The sequence below is a fragment of the Microcaecilia unicolor genome, chromosome 5 (genome assembly GCF_901765095.1).
Source record: "Microcaecilia unicolor chromosome 5, aMicUni1.1, whole genome shotgun sequence".
NCBI classification, from domain to species: domain Eukaryota; kingdom Metazoa; phylum Chordata; class Amphibia; order Gymnophiona; family Siphonopidae; genus Microcaecilia; species Microcaecilia unicolor.
In genome coordinates, this window is record NC_044035.1 from 250,499,925 (window position 1) to 250,527,052 (window position 27,128).

At 48.5% G+C, this 27,128-nt stretch overlaps 1 protein-coding gene across 1 annotated transcript in view; it reads left to right on the forward strand.

Moving 5' to 3' along the window:
• NDC80 (NDC80 kinetochore complex component) overlaps window positions 1-27,128 on the forward strand; it is a 296,861-nt gene that overhangs the window by 2,418 nt on the left and 267,315 nt on the right. The window contains 1 exon segment of the mRNA XM_030203978.1: window positions 24,809-24,936. Within this exon segment, the coding sequence (XP_030059838.1) occupies window positions 24,854-24,936 (83 nt within the window). The 5' untranslated portion in view covers window positions 24,809-24,853.

Genomic DNA, 27,128 nt, shown 5'->3' on the forward strand with positions numbered 1-27,128 from the left:
GCGAAGAACTCAGCTGAATTGAATGGCAAATACACTTTATGTGTACAATGTTGGGGCACACTTCACGGAACTGTTATTACTGAATTATTTCTTCCACACATGGTACTACAGCCATCAGTTGCTAAGCCAATGCATTTGCCTATTTGAAGATGATATGATTGAAGAAAATTGGTTACGGCTATGGCATTGAATATTCCTTCGGCAGTACCAGTCTCAAGGGCTAATATTCCTAGAAATGCAGTGGAATTGCTTCAAGGAATTGCTGTAGTAGCGCACCATCACACAGCTGCTTCTCCAGGCCGATATCTCTGCTTTCATTGATGATCAAGGAATAAGATGTGTCATTTGTGCACAGGTCCGAAATCAATTCTTGGTGGACTGCAGGGCCAAGGACATTCTTGATCAGTGCAGAACATTTCGTGCGGTGTATAGCTATGTCTTTGCCCGAAATGTTCTTCATAACCTCGCCTAGGTGATCGATTGTTGCGATACTGGAATGGCACGCAATGTGTGCCGCCAACTGTAGCTCCGCTGTCTTGGTTGATTTGTCGATAGTGATAGACTGGCAGCCCATATCAAATAATGACCTAGCACTTGAAAATGGTGCTGCATTTCTCTTATGTTTGGCTGTATTGGCATGGTTCACTAAATCAGGATGATGTGCACGTATCTCAGCTTTGCAAAAACGACAATATGCTTTGTTGTGGTCTCCTGGCACACTCATCCAGTCTTTTAAGAGTGCCTCTTTCTCCCAGCTCTTGCAGTATTTCTTGTTATAAGATGCCCACTTTCCCATTATAATATGAATATGAACGGTCGGGAAGTAGAAAACTATCAGCAGGGAGTGGGGACTGTCTTTTTGTCTATGGTCTACAGCGCTGCGTATGCCTTGTAGCGCTATAAAAATAAAAAAAGGGAAGTGCATTTTACAATATAGCAGCAGCACTGCAAATAGCAATCCACAATTGTATGGCCGTCCATGATGATTTGGCTCGTTTAATAGGGAGGGGGGCACCTAGGTAGCATGTGGATTTTTAAAAATCTGTTTTACTGTCCCTTTTATCAAGAGAAAACAAGAAAATCCACATGGAAAATTGTTTTCTCCTGATAAAAGGGACAGTAAAACAGATAAAAAATAAATCCACATGGTACCTAGGTGTCCCCCCACCCTATTAAACCAGCCAAATCATCATGGACGGACGCACATAAATTGGCACAGCACGCAGCACTACCCAAGTTGCAAAGGACTAAAATACAAAATTATCATGTCTGTTCACTGGCCCTTTTATCAGGAGAAGAAAAGAAAATTGTTTTCTCCTGATGAAAGGGACAGTAAAACAGATAAAAAAAAATCCACATGGTACCTAGGTGTCCCCCCCACCCTATTAAACCAGCCAAATCATTATGGACGGACGCACATAAATTGGCACAGCACGCAGCACTACCCAAGTTGCAAAGGACTAAAATACAAAATTATCATGTCTGTTCACTGGCCCTTTTATCAGGAGAAAACAAGAAAATTGTTTTCTCCTGATAAAAGGGACAGCAAAACAGATAAAAAAAAATCCACATGGTACCTAGGTGTCCCCCCTCCCCACCCTATTAAACCAGCCAAATCGTCATGGACGGATGCACATAAATTGGCACAGCACATGGCACTACCCAAGTTGCAAAGGACTAAAATACAAAATGATCATGTCTGTTCACTGGCCCTTTTATCAGGAGAAAACAAGAAAATAGTTTTCTCCTGATAAAAGGGACAGTAAAACAGATAAAAAAAAATCCCCATGGTAATTAGGTGTCTCCCCCTATTAAACCAGCCTATTTCTAAAAGGAACTTTAAGTGCAATACTTACAGTTAGTAGCTGGCTGGAATGGATGGTGCTCTCTCTCTCTCCACGAGGCTCTCTCTGCTGCAGTGCTGTAGCTGTTGCTCTCCTCCTGACTCTGCTGCTCTCCTCTCTCTTCCGGGGTCGGGTGGTGGTCGCCGGGGAGTCCTCCTGATCTTCTCCTCTCTTCCGGGTCGGGTGGTGATGACGGTCGACGCTCTCTTGTCTCTCTTTCTCTCCACGTGGACCACGTGAGGCGGCTCTCTGTCTCTGCTGCGCTAGTGCGCTCTGCTGCTCTCAGTCTCTCCCGGGATCGGGAACAAGCGAAGTCGCAGTGAATTTCTGGGCAAGTTGCCAGCGCATAAGAAGGGCCAGATTGGGCTGCTGATTGGTGGTTGCCGTGGCAATGCGGGGAAAGCCGGCCAATCGGCGGCAGCGAAAACCGCCCAATCACGCGCCGCCACGACTGCTCAAACTGCCCAATCACGCAACCCGCAGGAATGGGAAATCCCCCACAGCCGCGTCCAAAAAGCCGCCCAATTGGGCGGGAAAACCACAACTCTGGCATCTTTGGGCTCAACCATCGGGCGCACTAAACCGCGGCCTAGGGCAGTTGTTTCCGCGAACAGCTATTGTAGCCGAAGCAAAACAGCCTGACCGCCCTCTCAGAAAAAGCATCGGCGTCTGAGTTCTACATGCAAGAGAGTGTGGGCAAACTTCAAATAGCTCATTTACCTTGGTGAATTGAGTTTTACAAATTGCTGTCATAGGGCCTCTATTTATAACCGGAACTTGTGAAATCCTAAAGAGGCACCTGGTTGAAGGTAATTTATAAAGGCAATATAGGTGCCGGGGCCCCTGCCGCCGCCCCCCAATCCCTACCATTGTTGCCTCCCTGTCCTGCTCCCAGGCCGCCAGCGCTGCAGTCCCCGATCTCAACTGCCCGCCCTCGGCTCCGTCGATAGCCCCCCTCTGTCCGCCACCGTGACCAGGCCCCCTGCATTCAAATCGGCAGCGCCTCACCTCCGTGTGAAAGCGGCAGATCGCCTCCATGAGGGCAGGCCACAGTGAGGGCGGGCCACAGTGAGGGAGGGCCTTTTTGGCGGCAGTAAGAAGGGTCATATGGCTTCCAAGTCCACCATAGCCTGGTGGGTGCGGGAGGCCATCACTTAAGCCTACGTGGCATTGGGCAAGTAAGCAAATTTGTGCTCATTCTATGCGAGCTTAGGCTTCCTCCTATGCAGAGTCCCATTTGGTTTCTCTGGAAGATATCTGCAGAGCCGCTACATGGGCTTCGGTCCATACGTTCACTCGTGCGGGGCCCTATGCAGACCAATTTGGGGTCGGGGAGGGGGGCTCAGGTGGCTGGAGGGAGGGGGAGCAGGGGAATGAGGAGCGTCGTGTTGCTGGACATGGGTGGAGGGCAGGCAAGCAGCGGCGATGATCGGAGAGGCGAGGCGCACGGGGCCCTATGCGGCCGCCTCAGCCTAAGACCGGCCCTGCACTCGCCATTATCGGGGTGGATGTAGCAGCTTGGCAAGATGCGGTGTTTGGCTCGTCGGTGATTTCTGCTGTGTTGGGGGTGTCCCGCCATACTTGAGGACTGCTTGGGTACATCCCACAAGTCTCTGGATTGATCTGTGGGACGCTATGGAAGGAAAAATTCTTACCTGATAATTTTCTTTCCATTAGTCCCAACAGATCAATCCAGAGGCCCCCTCCCTGGATTTACTGTCTGTGGTTTTGTTTCGGTTAGTTTTTTCAAGTTTTGTTGTTCTGAAGGTTCCTTCGTTTGATTAAATAATAAAAAGAAATAAATTTGGAAGTGGAGGAAGTATGTTGGGCATTTGGTCTGACAATGTCAGAAGAGTTTTCTGTTGTTTCCATTCCACTGCTTTGGTATGGTTCATACTGAGATTTACTTGCCTGCACAGGTCCACATATAGCAAACCTCAGAGGTTCTCTCTAGCTCCACCTGCTGGTAGAGGGACACAACCCACAAGTCTCTGGATTGATCTGTTGGGACTAATGGAAAGCAAATTATCAGGTAACCGAATTAATTTTTCCTTACTCAGTATAAATGGACTCTTCCATTACGTTGTTGCCCACTATTCCACAACCTGCGGGATAGTTGTGTCTATCAACTGGAGATAGAGAACTGAAAACTGAGCTGAAACGTATCTCTTAGCATCAAGTCTCTCAGTATTTTCTATCTCTAGCAGGCAGTTGGACACACTTTTCAGCCTCTGGTTCTGAGTAATTTTCTCCTGGTGCACTTGGACAGCTAGTCCCTAGTTGAGCTTTTCAGGTGGCTTGAATCTACAGAGTCGTATCTGGAGGTCTTCAGATCCCTGTCTGTGGTGCCTTGCGAATTTATGTCTTCCTTCAATTTACCTCTCTCCTGTGTCCTGTGAAATTCTCCTTTTCAAGCACAACAACTTAAAAAAAAAAAAAAAAAGGTTTATTGGAGAGCATGGGACAGAGTATCAGTATTGATCCTTTTCATCTGGGGTAAGACTGTGGAAACTGTGAGCTTGGAGGGAGCAGCCAGTAGTGATGAGTCCGACTAAAGTTTGACTCAGAACCACTTGGAGAGCTGCAAGTTCTACTTGGTGCAGGGGAAGGATCCTGACTCACCACTTGATGCTGTGCTTGTGACAGTTGGGATGAATGGCGATTCCTGTAGAGGTAGGATTCTTATTTCTGAGGCACTAGCGGTGCTTTCCATTGAGGAGTCTTCTGTTTCGGCATCAGGAGTTTCATCTTTGTTGATCATGAGGGGACTTAGAGGTCCTTCTAAGGTCTTTCCGATGCATCCTGACATTCAGGACCTGATAACAGCAGAATGGGTCTCTGTGGACATGGGGCTGAGAGTGGGAAGAGCCATGGCTCACATCTACCTGTTGGTTCTGGAGGAGAGAAAGAAATTGCAGCTTTCCAGCATGGACTGCCTTGTTAGGGCGGTGACTAAGAAGACCACCTTGCCAGTGGAAGTTCGTCCTAAAAGACCTACAGGATAGGAAGCTAGAAAGCTTGCTGAAACAAGCCTTTGAAGTGACTTCTTCAGGACTTCAAGTGACAGTGTGCAGCTCATTCATGGCAAGAGTGCGACTGAACTGGTATGAGTAGTCTGCAACACAAGATGGGTGCCATAATGCCCAGCTAGAAATGGGATTTGCAGATGCTGTTTAACATGTAATGGGTTACAGCTTCAGTATGTCTTTGGCTGTCATGGCACGTCAGTAGCTCAGCAGATGCAGAGTCAAAGACATCTAGTTAAACTGCCCTTTTGGGGCAAGTGGCTATTTGAAGAAGATCTCAGTAGCTTGTATTCTCTTTGGGCGATCACTGGGTGAGGCTTATGGCTCGGCCATGTCATGGGGGTGTGCCCTTGCACCTTCTTGGATTCTCTTCCTGGGTTCCCTTGCAGTTCCAGGCAAACAAATTGGCTGGGTTTGCTTGGCTTAGCATAGGGAGTAAAGCTGGTTTGTGGCTTTTTTGTTTAAAAAAAACAAAACAAAAAATACCCAACAGCTGCCTTTGCATAGTAGAGACACAGCACATCCAAAGGAACAAATAGGGGATGGCAGGAACGCCAGGGCGCAGTCTGACTGTGTAGACCAGCAGGACTCAGAGCACTGGCCATGTGGCCAGGCATACCAACTGGCTGGTGTTGAAAGATTTGTGGGAGCTGGTAGCTCAGGTCAGCTACTGGTTCCCTGTGCCCCTCCTGTGATGTACTGTTTCCGACTTTGGAAAAGGGCCTGAGGGGCGCACCTAGTTGTCTGTGGAGGCTCATACCTTGGAGACATTGAGACCCACGGTCCTGATGTCTTTGATGGTAATGTCCTTTTCCTTGTCATCAAGCAGATGAATCCATTACGAATGGGTTGTGTCCACCTACCAGCAGGGGGCGATAGAGAGCACTGAAAACCATAGTGCCTCTTGGCCAGCTAGCTCCATCTGCCTCTCAGTATTCTCTATCTCCACAGCAGGGTTGGACGCAGCTTATTCAGCTTCAAAAATCTGCCTGGGGTGGCTCCTGGGCTTTTGCCAGTTGTAGCAGGGGTATTGTGGCTATTGCAGCTTCACTTTAAAGGCACATAGGTTAGCCCTTTCCCTGCCTTACCCTTCCCCCTATGTGGATGCAGGCACATTGGTATGTCCTTTCCCTGCCTTTCCCACACTCTTCTATGTGGATGCAGGCACATTGGTATGTCCTTTCCCTGCCTTTCCCACACTCTTCTATGTGGATGCAGGCACATTGGTATGTCCTTTCCCTGCCTTTCCCACACTCTTCTATGTGGATGCAGGCACATTGGTTCGTCCTTTCCCTGCCTTTCCCACTCTTCTGGACCTCCGGAGTGCCTCTGTAGCTGTTGCCTCTAACTTTCCTCACAGCGTTAAAAAAAACCAAAAAACGGAAAGCGCTTGTTAGTGCTGCAATTCTGAGGCTTCCTTCTGTCTGTGCATCGTGACCGGAGCTCTGTGACTCGGTCTGGTGAGGTAAGAGAGTCTTGTAGCTCCTCTGGGGAGGGCCCGCGATCGGTACGTTTTGGCGCGAATCCGCCATTTTAAAATTTTCTGCCGTTTTTGGCGATGGCTGCAGAGGTTGTTAAACGCTGTTCATGTTGTGGCAAGTGCAGATCCGCAGCGGAGCTCTGTAAATCGTGCTCTTCAGACGTCAGGGCCGGCCCGAGCATGGCGAGCGAGGTTTCTTCCCGCTCGGTGGAGCTGGCAGCGGGCGGCATCTTGGATGCGCCGCATGGCTCGACCCCCGCAGGAGCGGAGGTGTGTGAGGCTGGAGGGGAGCCTCGGATGGAGGCTACCAGAGGAGCTGCTTACCCCGGATTGGAACCGGGAGGCCAGGGTGAGCCTTTGTCCCCTGAGTTTGTGTTGCTTTTACATAAAGCGTTCATGTTAAAAAGAGCTCTGCCGCAGATGTCTTACTCTGCGTTGCTACCTGGTTCCCCTCCGGTGGAGACTGGCCCGGGATTGCATTCAGGCGTTTTTTCCCCAGACAGTTGGCCGCAAGACAAGCGCAGAAGGGTAAATTCCCCTTCAGAGAGTGGCGCCCCCCCCCGTGGTCGGGCTGTGGGGATTCTGAGGGGTTTGGCAGGCCTTCGTGGTCCGAAGAGCCAGAGGAAGGTGTAGGATTGCCACCGGATCCAGATGATCCCACTGTGGTTAGGATTTTCCACCGCGAGGAGCTGCCAGCGCTTATTTCTGATGCCTTACAGGCTCTCTCTATTGAAGATCCTGTGATGGGCGAAGCCTCCTCTGGTAATCCGAGGATGGCAAGTACTAAGAAGCCTGCTCGATCCTTTCCTTTGCATGACTCCATCCAAGAGCTTATTTTGGTTCAATGGGCTGATCCTGAAGGGCCTTTGAAAGTTGCCAGGGCAGTGGGGCATTTATACCCTCTCCGTGAGGAGCGCTTGGCCGTGCCTAAAGTGGATGCCCTAGTAACGGCTGTGACAAAAAGACTACCCTCCCAGTAGAGGGAGTGGTCGCCCTGAAGGACATGCAGGACTGACATCTGGAATCAGCAATCAAACGGTCCTTTGAGATTTTAGGCCTAGCCTTACGGGCATCTGTGTGCAGTTGTTATGCTGCTCGAGCCTGCCTCGCTTGGTTGCAACAGGCAGTGGAACAGCCCGGGGATAGAGTGGAGCCCCTTGCGGAGGTGGCACCGTGGATGGAGTCGGCCTTATCATTTTTGTCTGACGCCCTCTATGATCTGGTCAGAGCTTCGGCTAAACAGATGGCTGTGGCGATGGCCGCTTGCCGCATTCTATGGCTACGGCATTGGGCGGCTGACATGGCCTCTAAGCAAAGGTTGGTGAAGTTGCCCTTCCAGGGCCTTCTCCTATTTGGTGAGGAGTTGGAGAAAATTGTTAAAGGCCTGGTGGAAACTAAACCCCAGCGCTTACCCGAGGATAGGCCGTGGCCTTCTTCCAAGGGTCAGGCGGTTCCCTCCTCTTCCAGACCTCGCTTCCGTGAAGCTAGAAGGTACCGCCCGGGGCGTTCTGCTGGGTTTACTTCACGTGCCCGCTTTCAGCAGAGGAACTCCTTTCGCTCGGACAAACGTTCCGCAGCGGCCGGCTCAAGGCCTGGAGTTCATGGGTGACCCTCTCAATGATGGTGCGCCGGCCCACTCCTCGATTCCTGCAGTTGGAGGACGTCTTTCCCTCTTTCTCAAGGAATGGGTCAAGATTACCTCAGATCAGTGGGTTTTGAACCTGATCAGAGTGGAGGCGTGGCCTAGTGGTTAGGGTGGTGGACTTTGGTCCTGAGGAACTGAGTTCGATTCCCACTTCAGGCACAGGCAGCTAGCTCCTGGTGACTCTGGGCAAGTCACCTAACCCTCCATTGCCCCATGTAAGCCGCATTGAGCCTGCCATGAGTGGGAAAGCGCGGGGTACAAATGTAACAAAAAAAAGTCACTAAGAGTGCGGCATTTTTGTGTGGAAACCCTGCGCTCCGTCATTGCGGCGGTACAGCCAGGAGAGTTTCTCACGTCTCTGGAACTGAAAGAAGCTTACTTGCACATTCCTATTTGGCCCCCGCACCACCGGTTTCTCCGGTTTGCGATGTTGGGAAAACATTTCCAGTTTCGGGCCTTGCCTTTTGGCCTCGCCACAGCTCCCCGAACCTTTTCCAAGGTAATGGTGGTAGTAGCTGCCTTTCTCAGGCGAGAGGGTATCCGGGTTCACCCGTACCTCGACGACTGGCTCATCAGAGCGGACTCTGCAGAAGAGGGTCATCATGTAACAGCCAGAGTGGTCTCAGTACTTCAATCTCTGGGCTAGGTCGTCAATATACCCAAAAGTCACCTGACCCCCCTCTCAATCTCTAGAATATTTGGGGGTCCGGTTCGACACAGCCTCGGGGTTTGTCTTTCTACCTGAGCAAGGCGGTGCAAGCTTCAGAACCAGGTCCGTCTGCTCCTGAGGATGCCTCGCCCGCGAGTATGGGACATAGTCCAGCTGTTGATGTCGATGATGGCCACCTTGGAAGTGGTGCCATGGGCGAGAGCGCACCTGAGACCTCTGCAGTGTTCCATGCTCCAACGATGGCCTCCAATATCTCAGGATTACCAGCGCAGACTCACGTGGCTCCCTGCGGCCTGGCTCAGTATGGAGTGGTGGCTCTCAGACAGCATGCTGCGGCGAGGAATGCCGCTACTGCTTCCTGATTGGTGCCTGGGGTACATTGCCGGGGAAGGCTTGCCCAGGGTCTCTGGAGACCCGAGGAGTCGGAATGGTCCATCAATCGCTTGGAGTTGAAAGCGATATTTCAGGCGCTTCTGGCTTTTCACACGACCCTGGAGGGACTGGCTGTCAGAGTTCCGTCAGACAATACGACAGCAGTGGCCTACATAAATCGACAAGGCGGCACTCAGTGCAGGGCACTGGCCGCGCAGGCTGCGCAGATTTGCCACTGTGCCAAGCTACATCTGCAGTTTCTGTTAGCAGCTCACATTGCAGGTCAGAGGAACGTGCAAGCCGATTATCTAAGCAGGCATCAAATCGACCCAGCGGAGTGGGAACTTGCAGACAAAGTGTTCCTTCAGATCTGTGCCAAATGGGGACGCCTGTAGCGGATCTTATGGTGTCAAGCGCAAATGCTAAAGTCCCGTGCTTTACAGCAGATGGAGAGCTCCTTTCTCGGCGGGGTTGGATGCCTTGGCTCAACCCTGGCCTCAGGGCCTCCTGTACGTGTTCTCTCCTGGGCCCTTGATAGGGCGAGTACTCCTGCGGATTCGGCTACATCAAGGAAAGGTGGTTCTCGTTGCCCAGGATTGGCTGGGCGGCTGTAGTATGCGGACCTCCGGCGGATGGTGGTGGAGGCTCCCCTTCCTTTACCGAACCTGTTGTCACAGGGGCCCGGTAACCATGGAGGACACCTGCCGCTTTGGTCTTACTGCATGGCTATTGAGAGGGCGCAATTGAGAGACAAAGGCTATTCTAACAAGGTCATTTCCACTCTCCTTCAGGCGCACAAGCGATCCACTTCCGTTGGCTCGGATTTGGCGCCAGTTTGAGGCTTGGTGTGCTGCTAAAGCGATTACACCCATGCGGGCTTCTGTCTCGCCGATACTTGACTTTTTGCAGGATGGTTTACAAAAAGGCTTGGCCTATAATTCCCTGTGTGTTCAAGTTGCAGCCTTAGCATGTTTCGGGGGAAGATGGCAGGCCTCTCCCTGGCTGCTTATCCAGAGGTGGCACGGTTTCTAAGAGGGGTGCTTCGGCTCCGTCCTCCCGTGCGGGCTCCGTGTCCGGCCTGGAACCTGGGGTTAGTTTTAAAGGCCCTTCAGTGTTCGCCCTTCGAGCCACTTAGGCGAGCTTCGGAGAAGGATGTGACTCTAAAGACGGTCTTTTTGGTGGCCATTACATTGGCATGACGGATGTCTGAGCTCCAGGCGCTATCCTGTCGAGACCCATTTCTGCAATTGCACCTTCTAGATATGCGAAGGGCTCTGTTGCAGTATCTGCGCATGTCAAATGCTTTCAGAACCTCTGATCACCTTTTTGTTTTGTTGTCAGGTCCTCGCAGAGGGTCTCCAGTGTATAAAGCTACTCTGGCTCGTTGGCTCAAAGAAGCTATTTTTTCAGCATATCTGCTGTCTGGCCGGCCTCTGCCTGAAGCCTTTAAGGCACATTCCACAAGAGCAATTTCCTCTTCTTGGGCTGAAACTGGCGCACTCTCTCTTCAAGAGATATGCAGTGCAGTGACATGGGCTTCTAAGCTCTAATTTGCCCGACATTACAGGCTGGATGTGGCTGCCAGGAGGGATGTGCATTTTGGAGCACAAGTGCTGGCGCGTGGTGTGACCTGTTCCCACCCTATCTAGGGATTGCTTTGATACATCCCATTCATAATGGATTAATCTGCTTGATGACAAGGAAGGGAAAATTAGGTTCTTACCTTGGTAATTTTCTTTCCTTTAGTCATAGCAGATGAATCCATGAGCCCGCCCTGATTGATTGATTGATTGATGGATGCTGTTTTGGGTTCAGTTTTTCCTGTAGATATGTTCCCTCATTGGGAGAAGTTGGAAAACAGTCTTCAGGATTTCTGTTCTGTTACAGGAGGTTGAGTTTGTCCCTCCTTTGAATTACTGCTCTTGTTCTGGGGCGTTCGTTCGCTGTGAGGAAAGTTCATGTTATTCTACTTTGTGGTGTAACACTGCTTTGGAAGCTTCAAATATTGAGAGGCAGATGGAGCTAGCTGGCCAAGAGGCACTATGGTTTTCCATGCTCTCTATCTCCCCCTGCTGGTAGGTGGACACAGCCCATTCGTAATGGATTCATCTGCTATGACTAAAGGAAAGAAAATTACCAAGGTAAGAACCTAATTTTCCCATCCTTCAGCCTATTCTCAAAGACATAAAGGTCTGCCTCAAGGTTCAACGCTTTTAGATGGAGATGTTCTCCTTGATGACTGCCTTGGTTGGGCTGGGTGAGTTTCTGACTTACCTCAATCTCAGGGAGTCTTACCTCCATATCCTAATCAGGGAGGACCACTAGTGCTATTTCTGTTCTTGTATGCTGGGGTTCCATTTCCAGTTTTAGACTTTGCTCTTTGGGCTGGCGACTGCCCAATGCACCTTTCTCCAAGGGGATGCTTGTAGTGGTGGCTTAACTGTGGTGTTGGGGTATTTGAGTCCTTTGCTGTCTGGTTAATTGGCTGATCCAGGCAAACTCGGTGGTGGGTTCATGGGTCGTCACCTTTCAGGTCATTCTGCACTTGGAACACCTAGTGAATTAAGTCAAGAGTTGCCTGTCTTCCACCCGGCCACCTAGAGCACCTAGAAGTCTGGTTTGACATGGCTCAGAGGGCAGTGTTCCTTCTGGAGGAGTGCATGGTCAAACTTCAGGCCCAAAACTGCAGCCTCTGTGAACTCCCTTCTGCTCTTGGGTTCCATAATGGCACTCCTGGAGGTAGTGCCCCGGGTATATGCTCATCTGCACCCCTTTTAGTCAGCTCATTTGTCTTGCTGGGCACCAGCCTGTCAGGATTTTGACCAACAGTTTCCACTTCCCTCCAGGGTGAGGCACAGTCTAGTCTGGTGGGACAGCCCCAGTCATCTTCGATGGGTTCCTTTGGAGCTGCCAGATTGGGTAGTGGTCACCACTGATAGGGGTCCTCTGCTGGGAGTTCACTGCTTGGGCTGAGTGGTGCATGGATGTTTGGTCCCTGCTTGTGGCCTTTTGGTCTATCAGTTATTTGGAGACCCAGGCAGTGAGGTTGGCTCTGGTGGAGTTCCTTCCCCTGCTTCAGGGGAAAGTAGTCTGTGTGAAGGCAGAGAATGTTGCAGTAGTGGCCTATATCAACAAACATGGCTGTACCAGGAGTTAAGCAGTAGACCTGGAGGCTGCTACCACCTTTCACTGGGCAGAGGCAAATATGCTGGCCTTGTTGGCAATCCACATCACTGGTAAAGACAATTTTCAGGTGGATTTCTCAGTTGGTCTGTCTTAGATCCAGGGGAATGGGAGTTGGGGCAGGTGGCCTGTCAGCTGCTTCCGGACAGGTGAGGGCAGCCAGCCATTGACCTTACGGCCTCAAGGAGCAGTCCCAAAGTGGATTGCTTCTTCAGCCTCCAGAGGGGAATAGCTTGGCAGGGGATAGATTCCTTGATTTTGCCATGGTCCAGGAAGGAGCCCTTGTTTGTTTTTCATCCGTGCCTCTGATAAGCTGTGTATTGCACAGGATTGCTCATCATCCCTTTCTAGTATTCTTGGTAATGCCGGATTGGCCTCACAGACCATGTCATGCGGACCTGGTTCATCTTGGTGGGCGATCCACTTCCTTTTTCCAGTGTACTTGGGCAGAATCTGGTGGAGATGGAGGTTTGACCCCTGAGAGGTGACACCTAGCTAATAGAAGGTTCTCACCTATGCCGATTTTGCCACCTTGCTTAAGGCCTTTGTCCAGGTGTGCCCAGCCCTCATTTTCCCCGTGGAAAGTGCAGATTTCCAAGATTCTCAGGCTTCTGCAGCAGGGGTTTCACCCAAGGGGTTGGGCAGAGCTGTCTAAAGGTTTAGTTGGCAGCTCTTCCTGTCTTTGTGGTAAGATCTTAGGCCTCTCTCTTGTCGCTTATAAAGACTGCTCATGTTTTGAAAGGGGTCACTCGTTTGTGTCCCCCCCCCCCCCCGGATTAACTTGTCCTTTCCCTCCTGGGATTTAAATGATGTTGAATTTATTCTGGTCCTCCTTTTTAGCCTCTCAAGTTGACCTCAGTTAAGGATCTTAAACAGTTTTCTTGTCTATTTCGTCAGCCAGGAGGGTATCGGAGCTTTAGGCTCTGTCGTGTTAGGGCCCCTATATATATATATATATATATATATTTTTTTTTTTTTTTTTTTCTTTTTCAGAGGATTCCTTGCCATCCACACTGTTCTTCCTTTTGTTTGTAAGGCAGGGGTTCTTAACCCAGTCTTCGGGACACACCTAGCCAGTCAGGTTTTCAGGATATCCGCAACAAATTTGCATGCACTACCTCCATTCTATGCAAATGTATGTCATGCATATTCAAAGTGGGTATCCTGAAAACTTGACTGGCTAGGTGCATCCCAAGGATTGGGTTGAGAACCCTTGTTCATAAGGTGATCTGTCCAGCCCTACATTGTAGATGGGGGTTCAGACTCTATTGCCACAAGCTGCAGGTCCAGGGATTCTGCTAAGGTATTTGCTGGAGAAGAATTATTATTATTATTTTACCTCTTGGATCATCTCTGTCCTCTTTCCATGAAGTCATGTGGCATCCAAGGCCTCCATTGTGCACTAGATCAAAGCAGCCAATGAGGCCACTTACGTTTGTAGGAGCGCCTGCCAGGTTGAGGGCTCACTCAAGTTGGTCGCAGGTGACCTCCTGGGTAGAAGCCCATGCGATCTCCAGAAGACATCTGTGAGGCAGCGATGGCCATCACTACATTCATTTGTGAAGCATTGAATGACTGGATGTGCTGGCCAGAGCTCATTCAGACTTTGGCAGGCCCATCATTCTGACCTAGTGAATTCTGCTTGGGTACATCGCATCAGTCAGGATGAAAAGGAAGGTGAAATTTAGTCATACCTGTTGATTTTCTTTCCTGTAGTTTGGCTGCATCTTCTTGAGACCCTCCCTAGGAAGACTGTGGCTACCTAGACTCTTAGGATTCTCTGTCTTTCTCTCCAGTGTTGCTGTTTAAAAAATAAATGAGAGAGAGAGAGAGAAAATTAAAAAGCAGTTTCTTAAAACTTCAGTGGCAGTTGTCTTGTTGTGGTGTACTTTCTGGGATCACCTTCTTTGGCAGAGATATACATTGAACATTCCACTGAGCACTAGTGGGTTATAACCAGTGATCAATATCTCTGCTGGCAAGAAGGGGTAACATAGGTCAGTCAGGATGGTTAAAAGGTGAAGTAAAAGAGGCTTTTACAGTAAAGATTGTCCTTCAAAGAATGGAAAAAAGAACATTTCTCTGGTAAGTGAACGCTATTTTGCTTTGTGCTTTGGGAACATAAAGATTGGGGTTTAAAGGAGGAATTGTAGGTTAGTGTTAGGCAAAGTAAAAATATAAAAAGCAAATTTTATCACCTAATCTCCATAGTCTTTTCCACTTAGTTTTAAAAACGTTGTACCACAGCATTAACAGATAGAATCGAACAGGCACTGCAGGATCTAGTTTAGTCTTCCCACCCCTCGGACAATTCTTCATTTATAGTCAGTTATTGTAATTAGGGTAACAAGCAAGGAGTGCTGAGTTTTAAATACATTTCATTACCATCTAAGAAGAAAACACTAACTAAATCATACAATATACTATATAAACTAAAAGACACTTTTATATTAGGCTAATATCCTTAATACTGTAGCAAGTTTTAAATTATTGAAACACTCAAAAACGCTAAGATGGAGTCAGCAGTCCAGCAGCGAGAGGGGTGCTATCCAGTCTTTTGCACTGTGTTTCACATGTATGATTATCTCCCAGTTGGTGAGATGTCATATGTGTGTGCCTGATGCAAAGAGCTCCTAGCTCTCAGGGAACGTGTCCGTTCTCTTGAGGCTAGAGTAGTAGACTTGTTGGAGCTGAGGGAGACAGAGGTACATAGAGGAGACCTACAGGGGTGTTGTAGAGAAGTCCCACCTCCAGTCTGGTAGACCTTGTGCTACCTTGGAGGAGGGAGGTCTCTTAGAAGTAGAGCATCACCCTGGTGAACTAGGAAGTACTCCTGTAGCCAGGACCTGCCTACCAGGGGATGTACTATCCTCTTGCACCGAGGATATGTCTCCAAGTGCTGCCTGGGAGGGAAAGGTTAGGACAGCTGTTGTAGTTGGTGATTCGATCATTAGGCATATAGATAGCTGGATGGCTGGTGGACGTGAGGATCGCCTGGTGACTTGCCTGACTGGTGCGAAGGTGGTGAACCTCACGTGTCACCTAGATAGGATTTTAGATAGTGCTGGGGAGGAGTCGGCTGTCTTGGTACATGTGGGTACCAATGATATAGGAAAATGTGGGAGAGGTTCTGGAAGCCAAATTTAGGCTCTTAGGTAGAAAGCTCAAATCTAGATCCTCTAGGGTAGCGTTTTCTGAAATGCCACCTGTTCCACGCGCAGGGTCCAAGAGACAGGCAGAGCTCCGGAGTCTCAATGCGTGGATGAGATGATGGTGCAGGGAGGAGGGTTTTAGATTTGTTAGGAACTGGGCAAAATTCTGGGGAAGGGGGAGCCTATTCCAAAAGGATGGGCTCCACCTTAACCAGGGTGGGACCAGGCTGCTGGCATCGGCATATAAAAAGGAGATAGAGCAGCTTTTAAACTAGAAATGGGGGGAAGGGTGACAGTCGCTCAAAAGCGCATGGTTCGGGATAAGGTATCTTTCAAAGATATCACCAAAACAGGGAAGATAGGGTATCCTGATAGTGAGGTTGCAAAAGAGACCGTAGTAGATCAGGTGTCCCTAAATAAAAATAAAACTCAGACAAAAGATTGCAAATTAGTACTGTCAAGTACTAAGCATGATGTAAATAGGAGCAACAAACAAAGTTTGAAATGCCAAGCGCCTAAGAAATAAGATGGGATAGTTAGAATATATTGCACTAAATGAAAAATTAGATATAATAGACATCTCTGAGACCTGGTGGAAGGAGGCTAACCAGTGGGACACTGTCATACTGGGGTACAAATTATATCGTAGTGATAGGGTGGATTGAATTGGTGGAGGGGTAGCATTGTATATTAACGAGAGCCTTGAATCAAATAGGTTGAACATTCTGCAGGAAACAAAACACTTCTTGGAATCACTGTGGATTGAAATTCCATGTGTAAAGGGGAAAAGGATAATGATAGTAGTGTACTACCGTCCACCTGGGCAGGATGAAGAGACGGATGCAGAAATGTTAAAGGAAATTAGGGAAGCAAACAAACTGGGCAACACAATAATAAAGGGTGATTTCAATTACCCTGATATTGACTAGGTAAATGTAACATTGGGACACGCTAGGGAGGTAAAATTCCTTGATGAAATGAAGGACAGCTTTATGGAGCAGCTGGTACAGGAACCGACGAAAGAAGGAAAAATTCTAGACCTAGTCCTTAGTGGAGTGCATGATCTGGTGCAGGAGGTAATGGTGCTGGGGCCGCTTGATAACAGTGATCATAATATGATTGGATTTGATATTAGCTTTGAAGTAAGTATACATAGGAAATGAAATACGTTAGCGTTTAACTTTAAAAAAGGAGACTGATAAAATGAGAAGAATGGTGAAAAGAAAACTTAGAGGAGCGACTGCGAGGGTCAAAAATTTACATCAGGCGTGGATGCTGTTCAAAAACACCATCCTGGAAGCCCAGGCCAAATATATTCCTCATATTAAAAAAGGAGAACGGAAGCCCAAACGACAGCCGGCGTTGTTAAATAGTGAGGTGAAGGAAGCTATTAGAGCTAAAAGAAAATACTTCAGAAAATGGAAGAAGGAACCAACTGAAAATAATAAGAAACGGCATATAGAATGTCAAGTCAAATGCAAAGCGCTGATAAAGAAAGCTAAGAAGGAGTTCGAAAAAAAGTTTGCGTTGGAGGCAAAAACAACTAGTAAAATTTTTTGTAGATATATTAAAAGCAGCTGGCAAAAGAATCAGTTGGACCACTAGATGACTGAGGAGTAAAGGGGGCGGTCAGGGAAGACAAAGCTGTAGCGGAGAGATTAAATGAATTCTTTGCTTCGGTCTTCACCGAGGAAGATTTGGGTGGGATACCGGTGCTGGAAATGGTATTTGAAGCTGATGAGTCGGAGAAACTTAATGAATTCTCTGTAAACCTGGAGGATGTAATGGGGCAGTTCTACAAACTGAAGAGTAGCAAATATTCTGGACCGGATGGTATTCATCCCAGGGTACTGATAGAACTGAAAAATGAGCTTGTGGAGCTATTGTTAGAAATATGTAATTTATCCTTAAAATCGAGCGTGGTACTGGAAGATTGGAGGGTGGCCAATGTAACGCTGATTTTTAAAAAAGGTTCCAGGGGAGATCCAGGAAATTATAGACCGGTGAGTCTGACGTCGGTGCCGGGCAAAATGGTAGAGACTATTTTTAAGAACAAAATTACAGAGCATATTCAAAAGCATGGATTTAGTGAGGGGAAATCTTGCCTCACCAATCTACTATATTTCTTTGAAGAGGTGAACAAATGTGGATAAAGGTGAGCCGGTTGATATTGTGTATCTGGATTTTCAGAAGGCGTTTGACAAAGTACCTCATGAAAGACTCCAGAGGAAATTGGAGAGTCATGGGATAGGAGGTAGTGTTCTATTGTGGATTAAAAACTGGTTAAAAGATAGAAAACAGAGAGTAGGGTTAAATGGTCAGTATTCTCAATGAAGGGTAGTTCGTGGGGTTTAAAATAGGTTTGAACAAATTCCTGGAGGAAAAGTCCATAGTCTGCTATTGAGACAGACATGGGGAAGCAACTGCTTGCCCTAGGATTACTAGCATGGACTGTTACTGGCAATTGGGTTTCTGCCAGGTACTTGTGACTTGGCTTGGCCACTGTTTGGAAAACAGGATACTGGGCTAGATGTACAATTGGTCTGACCCAGTATGGCTACTCTTATGTTTTTATGATGCAGCTAGACTGTAACAGGTATGACTAAATGTCACCTTACATGTGTTTGTGTACGTTCACACATTCATAATTTTAGTGCACAAATCGTACTTACATTTAGGTGGGGATTTATGACTAGCTTACGAAGGCGAGAACCTTCATTATATGTTAGGAGTTAGTCCTGACTTGATTTTTGGGAAGAACTACTTCAGCTCACAAGCCCAGTACAAATGAATACCCTCCTCTAGGCAGCAAATGGGAAAGGGGATGGGACTTGATATACCGCCTTTCTGTGGTTACAGTCAAAGTGGTTTACATATTATGTACAGGTATTTATTTTGTTAAGTCACAAGGAGCTGCAGTGGGAATTGAACCCAGCTCCCCAGAATCAAAATCCGCTGCCCCAACCACTAGGTTACTACTCTACTCCAAATGACTTTCAAAGAATGGACTGCCAATAGGGCTGGGCAAAATTCTACTTGTGGCCTCTATAGGGGTTAAAGCAGATGTACTTTGGAGTTCTCGGGGCTTGATTTTATAATGGGATGTCTATATGAGAAGTTCAAAAAGGTGCTTTTCCTTGTCATCAAGCAGATGAAGCCATTACGTATGGGTTGTGTCCATCAACCAGCAGGGGGAGATAGAGAGCACTCAACTTTTCACAGTGCCTCATGGCCAGCCAGCTCTACTGCCTCTTCAGTATTCTCTATCTCCCCAAGCAGGGTGGCTGCAGCTTCTTCGAGCTCCATCAAAAATCTGCCTGGGGGTGGCTCCTGGCTTGCCAGTTGTTAGCCGGGGTGTTAGAGGCTATAGCAGCTTCACTTTGAAGGCACATAGGTCAGCCCTTTCCCTGCCTTACCCATGCCCTCGTGGATGTGGACATATTAGCTTGTTTTTCCCTGTCCTTTCCACTCAGTGGATGCAGGCACATTGGTTCGCCTTTCCCTGCCTTTCCCACTCATCTGAGCCTCCGGAGTTCTTATTACCTCTGCTTTCCTCACAGCGTTAAAAAAAAAAAAAAAAAAATGGAACAGAGGTTTTCCTTTGATTCTTCTATGGGACCGGAGCTGTGATACTCGGTCCGGTGAGGTAAGAGTGTTTTCTAACTCCTCCGGGGTGGGCCCGCGATCGGGGCGTTGTTGGCGCGAAACCGCCATTTTGAATTTTTCCGCCGTTTTCAGCGATGGCTGCAGAGAATGTAAAGCGCTGTTCCTGGTGTGGCAAGTGCAAATCAGCAGCGGGGCTCTGTAAATCGTGCTGTACAGGTGTAAGAGCCGGCCCAAGCATGGCGAGCGATGATTCTTCCCGCTCAGAGCTGGCAGCGGACGCCATTTTGAATTCTCCGCATGGTGCGGCCTCCATAGAGACGGAGAGCCCTGAGTCCAGGGGATGACCTTGAATTGAGGCTATTCAGGGAGCGGCTAGCCCCGGACGGGATCTGGGTGCCCAGGGCGAGTTTTTCTCCCCTGATTTTGTGTTATTTTTGCATAAACCATACATGCTGAAAAGTGCTCTCCCTCAAGGGTCGTCTGAGGCCCCTTCTATTCCCCCCCCCCCCCCCCCCCCGGTGAATTCTGGCCTGGGACTGCCCGCTGAGGCTATTTTCCCTGATAATTGGCATAAAGAAAAGCGTAGAAGGGCTAATTCCCCTTCAGATTGTGGTGCACCTCCTTCCACCCCCCCCCCCCCCCCCCCCCCCCCCGTTGTCGGGCTGTGAGGATTCGGAGAGTTCTGGCAGGCCTTCGTGGTCTGAGGAGCCAGAGTCAGGTGCAGAATTACCACAGGATCTGGATGATCCCTCCGCGGTGAGGATTTTCCACCGTGATGAGCTGCCAGCGCTTATTTCAGATGCCCTACAGGTCCTTTCTATTGAAGAGCCTGACAGTGGTACGGCCTCCTCTGTGAATCCTAGGATGGCTAGTACCAAAAAGCCTGCTCGAGCCTTTCCTTTGCATGACTCCATCCAAGAGCTTATTTCCGCTCAGTGGGCTGACCCCGAGGGACCTTTGAAAGTTTCCAGGGCTATGGGGCAATTATACCCTCTGTGTGAGGAGCATTTGGCTCGCTTTGCAATGCAAGTAGATGCCCTAGTCACTGCGGTGACAAAGAGAACTACCCTCCCTGTGGAAGGAGGAGTTGCCCTAAAGGATATACAAGACCGTAGGCTGGAAGCAGCACTTAAACGGTCCTTTGAAATTGCAGGTCTTACTGTTCGGGCGTCTGCATGCAGTTGTTATGCTGCTGGAGCCTGCCTGGCGTGGTTGCAACAGGCAGTGGAACAGCCCGGAGATGGAGCGGAGCCCATCTCTAATGTGGCTCCGCGGCTGGAGTCGGCCTTGTCCTTTTTGGCTGATGCCTTTTATGATATTGTCAGAGCTTCGGCTAAACAAAAGGCAGTAGCAGTGGCGGCTTGCCGTCTTATTTGGCTACGACATTGGGCAGCGGACATGGCCTCTAAGCAAAGGTTGGTGAAGTTGCCCTTTCAAGGCCTTCTCCTATTTGGTGAGGAGTTGAAAAAAAATTGTTAAAGGCCTGGGAGATCCTAAACCCCAGCGCTTGGCCGAAGATAGGCCGAGGCCTTCCTCCAAGGGCCAGGCGGTCCACTCCTTTTATAGACCTCGCTTCCATGAAGCTAGAAGGTACCGCCTGGGGCGTTCTGCTGGGTTCACTTCTCGTGCCCGTTTTTTCAGCAGAGGAACTCCTTTCGCTCGGACAAGCGTTCCGCAGCCACCGGCTCTAGGCCTGGAGTTCAGGGACGACCCTCTCAATGATGGTGCGCCGGCCCCCTCCTCACTTCCTGTCATCGGAGGACGTCTTTCCCTCTTTGCCGAGGAGTGGGCCAATATTTCCTCAGATCAGTGGGTTCTGCACCTGATTAGAGATGGCTACAGAATAGAATTCAACGCCCCAGTAAGAGACGTGTTTGTGGAGTCCCGATGCGGTTCTGCCGCCAAACGGGCAGTGGTAGAGGAGACTTTGCAAGGTCTGATTCAGTTAGGGGCCGTGTCCCCGGTACCTCCTGCTGAACATGGCTACGGCCGATACTCCATCTACTTAGTGGTGCCGCGAAAAGGTGGGTCTTTTCGCCCTATTCTGGACTTAAAAGAATTAAACAAGTCCCTGAGAGTGCGGCATTTCCACATGGAAACCCAGCGCTCCGTCATTGCAGCGGTACAGCCAGGAAAGTTTCTCACGTCTCTAGACCTGAAAGAAGCTTACTTGCACATACCAATTTGGCCCCCGCACCAGAAGTATCTGAGGTTTGCGGTGTTGGGAAAACATTTCTAGTTCTGGGCCTTGACTTTTGGCCTCGCCACAGCTCCCCGAACCTTTTCGAAGATAATGGTGGTAGTAGCTGCTTTTCTCAGGCGAGAAGGTATCAGGGTTCACCCGTACCTAGACGACTGGCTCATCAGAGCAGACTCTGTAACAGAGAGCTATCAAGCTACAGCCAGAGTGGTCTCAGTACTTCAATCTCTAGGCTGGGTCGTCAATATGGCCAAAAGTCACCTGACCCCCTCGCAATCTCTAGAATATTTGGGGGCCAGGTTCGACACAGACTCGGGCTATGTATACCCGAGCTAAGGCGGTGCAAGCTTCAGAATCAGGTCCGTCTGCTCCTGAGGATGCCCCGCCCTTGAGCTTGGGACATTGTCCAGCTGCTTGGATCGATGACAGCCACATTGGAAGTGGTGCCCTGGGCGAGAGCGCACCTGAGACCTCTACAGTATTCCCTACTTCAAAGATGGTCTCCAGTTTCTCAGGATTATCAATGCAGACTTTCTTGGCTCCCTGCGGCCCGACTCAGCATGGAGTGGTGGCTCTCAGACAGCATGCTGCGGCAAGGAATGCTGCTGGTGCTCCCCGATTGGTGTCTAGTAGTGACAGATGCCAGCCTGAAGGGCTGGGGCGCACATTGCAAGGGGAAGCATGCCCAGGGTCTATGGACACCCGAGGAGTCGGAGTGGTCCATCAACCGCCTGGAGTTGAAAGCGGTGTTTCAGGCGCTTCTGGCCTTTCAAGTGACCCTGGAAGGATTGGCTGTCAGAGTGATGTCGGACAACACGACAGCAGTGGCCTACATAAATCGACAAGGCAGCACTCAGTGCAGAGCTCTAGCCGCGCAGGCCGAACAGATTTGCCACTGGGCCGAGCTGCATCTTCAGTTTCTGTTGGCAGCTCACGTTGCAGGTCAGAGCAACATGCAAGCCGATTATCTAAGCAGGCATCAGATTGATCCAGCAGAATGGGAACTAGCAGATGAAGTATTCCTGCAGATATGTGCCAAATGGGGCAAGCCCGTGATGGATCTTATGGCGCCAAGTTCAAATGCCAAAGTCCCGTGCTTCTTCAGCAGACGGAGAGATCCTCGCTCGGCAGGGTTGGATGCCTTGACTCAGCCCTGGCCTCCGGGCCTACTATATGTGTTCCCTCCGTGGCCCTTGATAGGGCGCGTGCTCCTGCGGATTCGGCTGCACCCAGGAGAAGTGGTCCTCATCACCCCGGATTGGCCCAGGAGGCCTTGGTATGCGGACCTCCGACAGATGCTAGTGGAGGCTCCCCTTCCTTTACCTCTGGTACCGAACCTGTTGTCACAGGGCCTGGTAGCCATGGAGGACGCCTGCCGCTTTGGTCTAATGGCATGGCGATTGAGAGGGCGCAATTGAGGGACAAAGGCTATTCAAACACAGTCATTTCCACTCTCCTGCAGGCCCACAAGTGTTCCACTTCCGTGGCTTATGCCAGGATTTGGTGCCAGTTTGAGTCTTGGTGTGCTTCAAAAGCGATCACACCCATGCGGGCTCCTGTCTCGCCGATTCTGGACTTTTTGCAGGATGGTGTACAAATAGGCTTGGCCTATAATTCCCTGCAGGTGCAAGTGGCAGCGTTGGCCTCCCTTCGTGGTAAGGTTGAAGGCGTGTCTTTGGCTGCTTATCCAGATGTGGCACGGTTTCTTAGTGGGGTGCTTCGGTTCCAGCCTTCCGTGCGAGCACCCTGTCCAGCTTGGAACCTGGGGCTAGTTTTGAAGGCCCTGCAGGCTTCTCCTTTTGAGCCGCTTCGGCGAGCATCGGAGAAAGATTTGACACTAAAGGCCGTTTTTCTTGTGGCCATTACTTCGGCGAGACGGGTGTCAGAGCTCCAGGCGCTGTCCTGTAGAGACCCATTTCTGCAATTCTCAGAGTCCGGGGTCACGGTTCGGACCGTGCCTTCCTTCATGCCTAAGGTGGTTTCAGCGTTTCACCTAAATCAGCCTATTTTCTTGCTCTCCTTTGATAAGGAGGAGTTTCCAGAATCTTTTGGGCAGTTGCACCTGTTGGATGTGTGCAGGACTCTGCTGCAGTATCTGCGAGTTACTATCTCTTTCAGGATCTATGATCATCTGTTTGTTTTGCTATCAGGTCCTCGCAGAGGGTCTCCAGCGTCTAACGCCACTATTGCCCGCTGGCTCAAAGAAACTATCTTTTCAGCTTATCTGCTTGCCGGCCAGTCTCCGCCTGTAGCCTTTAAGGCGCATTCTACCAGAGCGATTTCTTCCTCTTGGGCTGAAACTGGAGAACTCTCTCGTCAAGAGATATGCAGTGCAGCAACATGGGCTTCTAAGCTCTCTTTTGCCCGACATTACAGGCTGGATGTGGCTGCTAGGAGGGATGTGCGTTTTGGAGCACGAGTGCTAGCGCGTGGTGTGACCTGTTCCCACCCTATATAGGGATTGCTTTGTTACATCCCATACGTAATGGCTTCATCTGCTTGATGACAAGGAAAGGAAAATTAGGTTCTTACCTTGGTAATTTTCTTTCCTTTAGTCATAGCAGATGAAGCCATGAGCCCTCCCTGTATGATTGTCTGTATGCTGTGAATCTGTTTCAGGTTCTGTTCTTGTTTCTTGAAGTTCCTTCCTTGGGAGAAAGTTGGAAAACAGTCTTCAGGATTCATGTTCACTTATAGGAGGATGAGTCCATTCCCTCCAGTTTATGTTTTGGAGGATGAGTTTATTCCCTCCAGGAGGTTGCGTGTATCCCTCCAGTTATACAATAGGAGGACGAGTTTATTCCCTCTAGGAGGATGTGTTCATTCCCTCCTTTTGAGTTCATGCCCTTGTTAAGGGCCATCGTTCGATGTGAGGAAAGTTCATGTTATTCCCATTGCGGTTTGCCACACTGCTTTGGAAGCTTCAAATACTGAAGAGGCAGTGGAGCTGGCTGGCCATGAGGCACTGTGAAAAGTTGAGTGCTCTCTATCTCCCCCTGCTGGTTGATGAACACAACCCATACGTAATGGCTTCATCTGCTATGACTAAAGGAAAGAAAATTACCAAGGTAAGAACCTAATTTTCCCATTTTGAGCTTATTTGATAAAGGCAACATAGGCTTCTTTGTCTAGTGGTTGGTGTAGTCCCATTCCCTTTCCCTTTTTATAAATGAGACTTCTGGTTCTATCCCCACTAGCACACACATACCAATGCACACATTTACACCTGCTATGAATGTATAAATTTATGCATATAATCTAGAGTTCTTTGCAACTCTGCCCCTGTTTCACACATACTATGCCCCCCCAAGAACATGTGCGTGCAGATTGTGTAAAGTTAGGAGCACACTTTTTGTGCTTATACTTATTGAATTGCACAAAATGTGTATGTGTGCATTAAAGCCCTCTTATGGGTCTTAAAAACAAACAACAACTTTATGTGCAGAGAGGGGTTTATAAAATTACCCCATTAGACTGCAGTTTTGCTGCCTTTTCATCTCATTTTGCATTCCTCTTGGCTATCAGCTGTCAAATTATGGTATAAAAAACAGTAGTAGTTCATACATTTTTGAAAGAAGACTTTTTGTTGCTATTTTATGATGATAAAGTTTTTTGTCATCTTTTTAATAGTGTTTTATTTCCTTTCATGCTGGAATTTGACTTGCAACTTGAGAAATGAGACGAAGTTCAAATAGCAGGCAGTCGTTCCAAGCTCTCCGAGTGCCAGATGTCCGGACTTCGCTTACCACACCTCAGAAGTATGTTCTGGCAAATTCTCATTTGTTGACATGTAGGTTTGTTCTGCTTCTGGAGTGATAGCACCTTTAAAGATACAAATTGATTAAGCAGGGTTAAACAATTTATTCCAAATGGGCACAATATTGGAAGCAACTGGGCACCACATAAAGTTAAATGCCAGTATCGGAGATGAACTTATCCTCATCTGTATGGTAATTTTATATTGTAAAATGTCTTTCTCCTTGGAACTTGAGACAGTATATAAAAATAATAAATAAACTTTTATGCTTGTATAAGCATTGCTGCTGTTTCAATGGTGCCGCTGAATATTCGTATGAATGACAACCACTTGTATAGGTTTAAAGAGCGGCCAGATTGTCAGTGACTTGTATATAACTTTTATGACCAACCTGCAATACCACAGTCTATGCATAAAATTGTGTATAATCAGAACAAATGTAAACAAGAGGAGAAACATGTGGAGCATGGCTAATAGAATTCTTTCCACTCCCGTTGCATGCAAATATATGCATATATGTGTGTGTGGGGGAGGGGTACATGTTTATGTATGATCAGGAGAAAGGTGAGAAGATGCAATTTATTAATCACAATGTTAAAATGTATTAGTATACTGTATACTGCAGCTGTGTAAGTTGCTTCTCCTATATAAATATATTGAAGCATTTTTATAGGGATTTATTTATCTTCTGCCTCTTACCAGATGCAGAAAAATTAATTTAAAAAAAAAGGGTAGGGAAACATATCCCTGTGTATGCATCTGTGAGGTCTGCATTTGTGTATATTTCTGTTATGTGTTTTCTATGTGTGTGTAATTTCTGTGGGCCAGGTAAATGGGACTGGGGGAGAGGATAGCTTGGACCATGCATAGGGGTAGCTGTGGGGAACAAGTGTTTTGGGGTGATATTAATTGGGGTAGTTTTTGGCACTGGGAAGTTTGTGAGTTATCGGTTTTAGGTCTTTGGGGGTGGGATAGTTTATAGGGCATTAATTTGTAGGGGTGGGGTAGTTGTAAGGGTCATTTTTTAGGGGGTTGGGGTAGTTTTTAAGAGTGGTACGGTTTGCAGGAGGTAGTTTTAGGTGGTGGGGCAATTTACATGGAACATATTTTTGGGATGTGGGGCAGTTGCAGGGCACTGTGAAGGGAGGTGGTAGTTGGAGATGGGGTAGTTAGCAGGGTGGTGTGGCAGGTACAGGGCAGTAGTTTTTGGCATGTGGAGGTGCTTTGGTGGATGGGGCAATTGTGAGGAGGTGGGGCAGTTGGAGGGGTTAGGGGGCTAGTGTAGGGGGTTTGGAAAAGTAGGGAATTCCACCTTTCCTTAGCGTCCCTCCGGACTGGACCAGGATTGGACTGATGGGTTGTGCTCGCCTACCAGCAGGTGGAGACTGAGAAAAAACTCTGACTCTAGAGAGCCAATAGGAGCCCTGGCCATGTGACCTTAGCCCCAGTATTTTCTCAGTCTCCCAGCAGGTAGGAAGTGAGCCCATTAGTCTCTCTCCTTTTCTCTTTAGATATTACAGATATTTGTGATAATTCTTCTGTGCCTGGAATCTTATTTAGAGGCTTGACAGGGTTTCCTTTCTCTTCTTCTTTGACAGCCTCGGGGGTGTTAAACTCGGGTGTCTCGAGTCCACCCCCCTTCCTCCCCATCTCCCTGGCTTAGCAGGGAAGGGCCGTCCCTTCTCTGGAAAGGTGTACCGTCTTTGGGAGAGGCAGCCACTTTTAACAGGTAGCTGCTTTAAAAGAATTAAATCAAATAAAAGGAAATTCAAAGAAGCAGCCTTTCTTTCCCCAGACTTCTAACGAGCAGGCAGCTCCAGTGTTTTATTATGATTGAGGGGTTATTAAAAAAAAAAAAAAAAAAACAGAAGAAAATAATTCAGTGTCTGTGACTTTAAACAGCGATTTTTCTCGTCAGATTTAATTTCCTCCATTTTCTTGCGTTTTGGCAGCGGCAGTTTAAAGAAATGAAGAAAAAAAAAAAAAAAAAAAAAAGAAAGGTGCGAACTGCATAAGCGCGGCCACCTGTTTTTTCTGATATGGCTTAAAAGTTCAAACAGCTGCTGTCGGTCAGGCGCAGTTCACGCAGCCGGAACGTGTAAATTTTGCTCTCCCTTCAAGGTTTCTTCGGGTCCAGTGCTGCCTCCGGTTTTTTCGGGGCCTTTTTCGCCAGCTGTTGTTTCTTCGCCGTTC